This window comes from the organism of the source record quoted next, unplaced genomic scaffold, assembly GCF_019419815.1.
Source record: "Pyrus x bretschneideri cultivar Hongxiangsu unplaced genomic scaffold, Pyrus_bretschneideri_v1 Contig16, whole genome shotgun sequence".
NCBI classification, from domain to species: Eukaryota; Viridiplantae; Streptophyta; class Magnoliopsida; order Rosales; family Rosaceae; genus Pyrus; species Pyrus x bretschneideri.
The window spans coordinates 561,612-571,272 of NW_025999457.1; the positions used below are offsets into that span (position 1 = coordinate 561,612).

Consider the following 9,661-nt stretch of genomic DNA (forward strand, 5'->3'; position numbering starts at 1 on the left):
ACTAGCTAATTGCACAAATGACAGACTCTGTGACTGAGCAGGAAAAAGCACCCAAATGGAGTGATGTGGCTTATTATTTGATCAGAGATTGGTCTTTGTATCTCTCATTTTGTGACTAACTCTTATTTGATGCTCATTGTTTCTTTTTGAGTTTTCATTTGCATTGCTGATTAGCCATCATTCTGAACTTGAAAATTAGGATTCTGAGGTTCTTTTACTGGTAATAAAATGTTCATCTTTTCCTGTAAAGAAACAGTGAAGATGCCTAGCTTGATGAGGGTTATAATGGGAAAAATAATCAAGCTTGATGAGGGTTATAACTTTGGGAAAAATAATCATTATTATGAAATTTACACACTAGATCTAGACTCTAACAAACCACCAATTAAAACACGACATCTAATTTGAGGTGCGGTTTGGTTTCGATGCAGTCTTCAAAAGCCAAAACCGAAACCAAACCGTTTCAAAACCACAAAACCGAGCCATTCGTGCTGTCCGATTTGGTTCATGTGTTTGGGTTTCAGTTTTGGGTTTCAAGTGCCCACCCCTAGCACTGAGTGGCTTATCACACAAGTTTTCGGATGCACAGGGTCTGAGCAAGAAGTACAGACAGATCATTCCAATGCAATTTACACTCATTATACAAATACAGTTGAATCTGACTCTCACGGATGCATTGTTAATTACCATAACGCCTTTCAAGCATTTCACTCAGAAAAAAGAAACAACTATAATAAAATTGTGCATGACGTCGATTAAGATAATATACATGAGTTAAAAAAAGACACGTCCTCTTTGCATAGTTCATTTACCAGGTAAAGAAAGTACCTCATCTCATAACCAGTTTCCAGCTTCCTTGGATAAACGGATGTTCTTTGAGACTGCATCATACTCACTGGAGTTGCTTGTTTTGCTTGTTTCCTCTAGATAAAGGGATAGTCAAATTCATGATTGCGCACAAGTGATGTTTGGTCAAAAAGGTTGCTTTAAACCAACCAAATCTCTCTTGTAGATGAGACGGACTCCACACCTCTTCACCTCCAAACCATGGCCTAAGGTTTTAAATGTAAACTCAAGGTGATGACAACTGTCTTGCCATGTTGTACCAAAGTATGCACCAGATATAAAGGATAGCCAAAGGTGCTCTTTCTCAATTTGCCCTAATTCTTCGCTGCAGGCGAAGGAAGGACACCAGCCACCTACACCCAAATTCCCAGGCTTCACTTCGCAACGAAGACCATGTGCACTGCTATGGGTTCCATAGTTCCATTTACCAAGCAGATTAGGTGGGAGTCGTCGACGGAGAGTGAAAACAGCACACAATACATATCCCATCCACTCGTTCTCATACCAGTGTTGAGGGAGCTCCACGCTTACCACAGGCCTCTCACTTCGATAACTAAACCACTCAGAAACTTCACTGCCAGGATATATAGCTTCAAATTTATTCCCTACGTAAGGGATTCCCTACATAATACAAAATTAAACATAGTGAAGTTAAACAATTGATATGTCCGTCTTATAAATAAGTACAAAATGAGAGAGAGAGAGAGAGAGAACCTCAAGGAATCTCCTTAACGCTGCAAATGCTACATTGTTGCAGCCTTGGTCTTCAATCACTTCAAAGCAATTAATAAAACTGAAACATGATGACAGCCCTTTCTGTGAACTACTGCCTTTTCCCTCAACACTTAAGTTCAATTCTGCTGAAATGTCCGGCAATTTTTTAAGCCTCTTACAACCACCCAGATTCAAAATCTGAAGCTTAGACAGCCCTGTGATGCTCTTGGGAAGACTAACAAAACTGTTGTTACTTAGATTAAGCGATACTATTGAGGACAAGCAGCCAAGACTTTCCAGGATTGTTACCTCCTCAAGATTACAGTCACTGAGATTCAGTATTGTTAAAGAAAGCAAACTAGAATCAGTGGTCGGCAACAGCAAACTCAGTGGACTTGTCTTCTTTCTTCGCATCGATTTGCAACCACAAAGGGATAACAATTCAAGTTTTTTCAGGCGGGAAATGGAGGATGGTAGATCATTAATAGAGGTACCGCCCACATCAAGCTCCTTCAAACTAACCATATTTCCCAAGTCTTTTGGCAGTTCTTCAAGCTTTGAGCATCCACTGAGATTGAGACTTTTGAGGGAACGCAACTTCCAATCACTGCTTGCAAGGGAACTGAGATTTCTGCAATCTCTCAGGTTTAATAAAGTAAGGCCAGTCAGACATTCAATTGAAGAAGGTAATTCTTCTACAGCAGTCTTGTCTAAATGAAGTTCCAACAAGTTTTCCATAGGTCTCACAAATTCTGGAACTTTATTAATTTTTGAACATCCAGAAAGAATAAGAATTTGAAGACTTTCCATTCCAAAACGTTCGGGAAGGTGTTCAAGACTTCTGCAGTCCCTAAGATTTAAGAAGATAAGCCTTTTGAGCTCAGCAATGGATGGGTCGATCATCACCAATTTTGTACAGCCTTCAAGAATTAATCTATGAAGATTTGGAGTAACTGTAAAGTTCGGGGTCCTGGTCAGGTTCTGGGAGTAGCTAACATTGACGAATTTCAGATTGCCTAAGCACTGTTCAAAACATTAAAGCACAAAATTTAGTATATATTCAAAAAAAAGAAACCCAACTTTTTATGTGCTACCTGTGATCTGACCTTGGTTCCACTCCAAAGTTGTCCAATGCTGCTATGGCACAAGTTAACTTCACAAAGTTGCTCAAGTTCAAATTCTTGTGGGAGAGATTCTGAAGGATACCCACTCCATTCAAGAAACTTTAAGGCATTAGAAAGTTTTTTTGGGCCTTGGGTCATTCGCAGATTATGAATTTGAAGAAATCTGAGATTATGCATCGTCGAGAAGGCCTCCAAGTCCCAACATGCCTCTTTCAATTTAGGCAAGTCTAAGGCTATACCTTCAACCGCCTTTGTACCCTGATAACAGAGAATTCAGAATAAGTTCATTAGATAGTATAATTAAGTTTAGAAGTACTTGATATACACCATCTTCCTTCAAAACCACTTACCGTATTATTCCTCAATACATGAATGACATCCTCATGAAGCCACAACCTGCTTTGCTCTCCAGGATCCGCAACAGCGTCTCTGCGTACCACTTGTCGTCCCATTTCTTGTATCAACCCATTCATCAACACTTTGTTATTTGAAATAGTTATGAGAGATCTCTCAATGAGAGCTTCCATCCCATACTTGGAATTAAATCCAAAACAATCTAGTATCTCTACCACTCGTTCCTTGTCCATTCCTTGAAAGAAACAAGCAATATCTAGAAACATTCTTTTCTCATTGTCCGCCAGTCCATGATAACTTAGTTCAAGTATTTGAGAAACTGTTTCATCAGGAAAATGCTCCCGTTTTTTCAATACGCTATGCCACTCTTCGAGACTTCTGTGGAACAGAGAGGATCCCAAAACCTTGATTGCAAAGGGAATGCCTCTACAATAATTAACAAACTGTTTAGACAGATTCAAATAATCTTCTGGGGATTCAACACTTTTAAAGGCGTAAATATTGAAGAGCCGAAGCGATTCCCTCTCACTTAATTCCTTAACTTCAAATATGCTATCTACACCATGCTTTCTTAGCAATTTCTCATTTCTAGTCGTAACGATGACTCTGCTCCCCAAACCAAACCATTCTCTGTTTCCAGCCAATGATTCCAGTTGGTGTAAGTTGTCAACATCGTCTAAAATGAGAAGAACCTTTCTCTTACATAGAATGTTCCTTATCATTATGGCTCCCTCGTTAACATTTGGAACATCTGTGTCTAGCCTCAAAGCCTCATACAGAAGTTTCTTTTGCAGTTGCAGATCACCCTGTGTTTCACTTAGCTCCCTAATATTACAAATACGGGTGAAAATTTCAAATTCAATGGAAATGTTGTTAAAAATCACATCGGCAATAGTTGTCTTGCCTATCCCACCCACCCCCCATATCCCTATGAAGCGAACATCATTTGATTCAATATCCAAAAGCGTATTTAGTTCCTCTACTCTTGACTCAATTCCCACTAGCTGCTCAACATCAGATGCCACGGGTTGCAATGCATTCAATATGAATTCAACAATTCGTGCGACTAATTGTGCCTCGTACCTATGCAGGAGAAAATAAATGTTAATCATCCGGAAATATTTGAAAGAATCCCGATGGAAGTGTAGGGCTTTTGGTTAAGAACCAAAATGTAAGGCAATAATCTATCTATCTCTTATGAGAGGACAAATCGAAAAGATAGCTAGCAATGAAATTCATCTCTTTGGACAGCTTAACATTTGATATCACAAATTACAGTCAGCAGCAAAGAATACAAGCATACATATTACATAGCAAAAATATAAAATAAAATAAAATTTTGTTTGCTACTGAATCTACTCACCCAGCCGCGGTTAGCGCAAATCCAGAATGAGAGGTTACTTCATGAAGAGCGTTCCTCCAGGTGCGCACTTTGTCGATATTGTCCTTGAAACGTAGTTCGTGGTCGTAAAAAGCGTCACCCCAACTGTCGCCTTTCTGGTGTCGTACCTCGGATGGGTTCACATCATAGAAGACAGGAATAACTCTCAGGCCAGTCACTCGCCCACAATCGACAATTTGTTGAAGCTCATCCAAGCACCCTGTTGAACTGGCGTAATTTCTTGTAAAAATGACAATTGAAAATCTTGAACTTTCGATTGCCTTGCGGATTTGTGAGTTAATGGGTTCTGCCCCAGGACGTAGATAATCTTTGTCTCTCCGTACGACGACACGGTTTCTACTCAGAGCCGCATATAGATGGCTTGCGAAATTCATGCCGGTGTCATCGCCTCTGAAACTGAGGTAGACATCGTAATCAGTTGGTTGCGTGGGGGCCGTGGATCCCAACGCAAAACTCTGCTGCTTAACATCAGGTGCCACAGGTTGCAATATATTCAATATGCATTCAACGATTTCGTTGATCAATTGTGCGTCATCCCTATGCAGAAGAAAATAAATGTTAATCATCCGGAAATATTAGAAAGAATCCCGATGGAAGTGTAAGGCTTTTGGTTAAGAACCAAAATGTACGGCAATAATCTATCTATCTCTTATGAGAGGACAAATCGAAAAGCTAGCTAGCAACGAAATTCATCTCTTTGGACAGCTTAACATTTGATATCACAAATTACAGTCAGCAGCAAAGAATACAAGCATACATATCACATAGCAAAAATATAAAATAAAATAAAATTTTGTTTGCTACTGAATCTACTCACCCATTCTTGTCTAGCACAAGTCCAGAAATATTGGCTACTTCACAAAGAGCATACCTCCAGGCGCGCTCTTTGTCGATGTTGTCCTTGAAATATCGTTCGTACCCGGCAAAAGCTGTACCGAAAACGCCTTTCTGTTTTCGTACATCGGAAGGGTCCACATTATAGAAGACAGGTAAAACTATCTGGCCAGTCACTTGCCTACAATCGAGAATTAGTTTTAGCAAATCCAAGCACCATATTGATCTGGCGTAATTTCTTGAAAGAATGACAATTGAAATTCTTGAACTTTCGATTGCCTTGCGGATTTGTGAGTTAATGGGTTCTACCCCATAATATTCATAATCGTCGTCTCTATATACGACGACTCCTCGTTCACTCAGAACCGCATCTAGACGGCCTGCGAAACCCCTGCGGGTGTCTGGGCCAAAGAAACCAAGGAAGACATCGTAACAAGTTGGTTGCGTGGGGGACGTGGATCCCAACGGAATATTCGGCTTTCTTCGTTTTCTTGATTGCGTGGTGGCCATGGATCCCAACGGAAATCTCTGCGCTCTTCTTCCTTAATGGAAACCCAGACCGATCAGATCCAGATCTCTCAAGTCTTCTAGCATCGGAATGGAATATGAAATTTCAACGGCCAATTACAACCGTCCGATGGGGGCAGCAAATCTCTCACCCGTCTAATAGATTGCAGTCGCCATCGACTGTTGCTCTAGTTTCTCTCGTTTTATTTTTATTTTATTTTTGTGTACGGTCCATTATTTTGAATGAAGCACCTTGTCATAATTACGATACAGCTTTTTTCACGGACAAACTTACCATCTAATCTTAATCTCAAGCACACCCACCAGTGCCATCACCAATTTCCATTCATAGCGGATTCAGATAAATCCATCCATCTATCGCAGAAGTGAGAAATTCATTCCGAGAGTGAAGTGAATTGAAGTTCGTTTCTTCTTTTCTATATTTCCTTCTTCTTCTTTTTTTGGGTCAAAGTTTTATTTGAACTTGTGAAATTGTGATTAGATGGTGGGTAGTCAAATGAAATTGTGATTAGATACAGTTTTCCTCTTAATTGAAATTGTGAAATGATGGAATTTAAACTCGAAAAATTAGAGCCCCAATTTTCATGATTTTTTCCGTGCGACAATTGTTGATTTCCGCGCATCAAGTAGCCAAACCCAACAAATTCAATTCCGGTCGCTCAATTCTTAACTTGCTTTTCCACACCCAAACATATTGTAAAATCAGTTTTTAGTTGAATACACTTATTTTTTTCTAAAAAAGAAAATCTCGACAATACGAAGAGAATTTTATTGATATTCAAAAAAAATTAGGGGGGACATAAACCTAACCTCTCATAATACAAGAAAAATGATAAAAGATACACGAAAAAAAGGAAGACATAAATTTTATCCTTCTAGAAACAAAAACAACAAAGATACAAGGAAAAAGGAGGGGACATGTAACCCAACCCTCTAAAGCCGAACCTAAATGTCTAAACCTGCAAAATAAAACAAGCAACGTCACAAGGTTAAAAAGAAAGACAAGAAGGTGAGACAAACTTGTATGCCTAGATGCACATTTATTTGAAAAGTGAAAGTTAGGAAAGCCAACATAGTTTGAAAACAATGCAGCATGAACTGCCATATGATTTGAATCATGTCATACCAAAGTTGGAGAAAACAATACCATGTTAGCAAAAGTGTCTGCAACCACATTTCCTTCACGATATATGTGAGAGGCTAGAATGTCATCTTCCGAATGCGGTCCAAACAAATAGACCATTTGATGCGAGAATTATACGCACACAAATTAAACCCTCTTTTTGTCAATTGTAGTAAAGAATGTAAGTAGGGATCGTTCTGGACCGGGGATTAGGAGGGATTGTTAATCACTTGGATTTGACTTAAAAACGTAAAAACAAGTTTAAAACACTATACTAGACTCAAAGAATGCAAAACTCAAAATAAGATAGATTAAGATTAAGACTAAACAAAGTATGGGGGGATTGAGGTTTTGACGAAATTAAACTAAAATGCACAGATTGTAATTAAGGGCAAAATGTAAATATGAATGTGATGAAAATATGGATGAATGCTAGCTAGAAGGTTCTTCTCCACACATGTTACACTTGCATACAAGATGATTTTCGGTTGGTCTTTCGATGAATTATGAAACTCAACACCCCGGGTTAATTAGGTCCGCTTAAATTAACCGTCAAGTTTTCCTTAAGTTAATGAATTGGATGATTGCATACGACAACCCAAAGCATTCCCCACAAGTTCCCTACATGAATTGCATAATAAAGATACAAGCAAGAATCATCAAGTTCTTTGAAAACTATAAGTGTTGACGAGGCATTCGTTACTATGAATTGCATGAAACTTATGCCAAGAATTTACTTAACGCGATTGTTTATAAGCAACCTCCACTACTTGTGAATATAAGTTCATAACTATTAGGTGAAACTCACTTATATTCTAGCGTCATATTCATGCATGAAAATTAAGCGTGCACTCTCAATAAACATACATAAATAGGTTATCAATCAAATAGTTAAACAAATTGAATCCACAACTCATGAAATTCCAACCAAAGGTAATCAATTCATATTGCAAGCATAAACATGTATTTCGAATCCCCCCCTAGCCAAGGGGGTTTAGTTCCTCATACGTACAAAACAACGATAAGTAAATATAACCATTGAAATCGAGGAAAAGAAACACCTAAACATTCCAACAACTCAAACTTGAATTGTATGAACGTTTAGGCACTCTTCCCCTCCTCTTTGTTGTAGCATAAGGTCTAAGGGATGTTGTAATGGATTGGGGAATGATTGGGTAGTGTTTTAGAGGAATGGGGAGTGGTGGGAATGAAAGGGGGATGCTGGAAAATGGAAGGGGGACTCACGGCACAAGTGCAGTTTTTGTGTTTGTTTGAGGTAATGAGAATGGAGAGTGAATGAATGAATTGTGTGATGGAATTGCATGGTTTTATAGGGAGAGAATGAGTGAGAATGTGAGAGAATGTGGCTGCAATTATGAAGGGAATGCATGTGAAAAACAGCTAGGTTGGTTGGTGGAAAGCTGGAATTGTCAAAGGTGAATGCATGTGCACGGCAATGAAGGTGTTTTGGGTGATGGGTGCATGTGTTGGCTGATTTATTGAAGGGAATGCATGTGAGTGACAACTAGGGTGAATGATGATGAATACATGTGGATTAAAGAGGGAGAATGTGGTGCAATGATGAAGTGAAATGCTGAAAATCTAAGGGGAAGGCACGGCAAAGAAGGTTTCTTGATGCATGTGTGTGTGAATGGTGGTTTTGCATGGCTTTGATGGATTGTTTGATTGGGCTAGAGGTTTTGCATGGCTCAAAGGATTGTTTGATTGGGCTAGACCCTTTGTTTTATGTCCAAAGTGCATACAAGGCCTTTAAATTCGTCCAACACTTTGGCTCCAAGCATAAGCTTTCCATTCTAAGCCCAATTTTGCTCCAAAATGCTCCGACATGCACCTTTTTGCCTCCTTAGCCATATTAACCTAGAAACACACGAAAATGGCATAAAGGACTAAAATAACTAAAGAAACACAACGTAAATGCACGAGAACAAGCCAATTAAGTCGCATAAATATGCTCCTATCAAATTCCCCCACACTTAGCTTTTGCTAGTCCTCGAGCAAAACAGAAAAACAAAACAAAACCTAAACCTTCCAACAATAGTCTCAGGAATGTTCAATGCACATGACATGTTAAAATTCGTTATCTTCACAGATTTTAGTCATCTTCACACTTAAGTACATTCTTAATCATAGTCACCACATACTAGTTCACAATTAAGCATTTAAAACCATGTTTTGAATGTAGTAACATGCCCTAGAGAATTTGCTCAATTCCTTACAAGATATGCACTCGATTTTCACTCAGATTTTCTAACTACACACCCTAATCTAGTCATATGTGAGAAGATTGATGTAAACATGAAAACGAACACTCACATATATGTATCACAAAGAACACAATTTCTGGAGTTAATAAGCATGTTTAGATATGATCTCATGAATGGAATGCTACTACTTAGACGCGAGAACCAGTGACACCATATGCTCATGCCAAATTCAAACTCTACAAATTGAAATGCACAACACTCAAGATAGAAGTTTGAGGGTTGTAACGAGGCTTAGGTATTGGCTAACAAAGAAAGGTAAGGATAAACAAAAGTTCTTAAAGCAATAGTGAGCAAAGCATTCGAATCAACTTAGAATTCACTTTTGAATGAAAACTCAATTTTTGAACAAAAAGGGAAAATTTAGACAATTTAGGGCCAGATTTGGTGTTTTGGACCCCTTCTTCAACATTCAACACTTAATCACTCATTCTTACATCTTTTCAAGCCCTTT

The 9,661-nt window shown here is 38.7% G+C and overlaps 1 protein-coding gene across 2 annotated transcripts; it reads right to left on the reverse strand.

Moving 5' to 3' along the window:
• Window positions 1–595: 595 nt before the first annotated feature.
• On the reverse strand, window positions 596–6,101 carry LOC103951105 (disease resistance protein RUN1). Of its 2 annotated transcripts, none has more exons than XM_048580757.1 (6): window positions 5,258–6,101; window positions 4,402–4,977; window positions 3,035–4,121; window positions 2,667–2,942; window positions 1,561–2,583; window positions 596–1,467 (listed from the first exon to the last, which is right to left on the reverse strand). In XM_048580757.1, exons 1-6 carry the CDS (start codon window positions 5,782–5,784, stop codon window positions 973–975), a joined length of 3,984 nt encoding a protein of 1,327 aa, XP_048436714.1. In that variant the 5' UTR covers window positions 5,785–6,101; the 3' UTR covers window positions 596–972. The 2 variants fall into 2 exon arrangements, with proteins under 2 accessions (XP_048436714.1, XP_048436715.1); XM_048580758.1 differs by having other exon boundaries at window positions 5,312–6,097.
• Between the last annotated feature and the right edge of the window lie 3,560 nt (window positions 6,102–9,661).

Excerpts from the sequence above, each read along its gene's own strand:
- LOC103951105 (XM_048580757.1), bottom strand. The coding sequence starts at position 5,784 with ATGGCCACCACGCAATCAAGAAAACGAAGAAAGCCGAATATTCCGTTG. Across the intron at positions 4,978-5,257 it reads CTTGTGCTAGACAAGAATGG|GGATGACGCACAATTGATCA; the intron begins GTGAGTAGATTC and ends TCTTCTGCATAG. Across the intron at positions 4,122-4,401 it reads TTTGCGCTAACCGCGGCTGG|GTACGAGGCACAATTAGTCG; the intron begins GTGAGTAGATTC and ends TCTCCTGCATAG.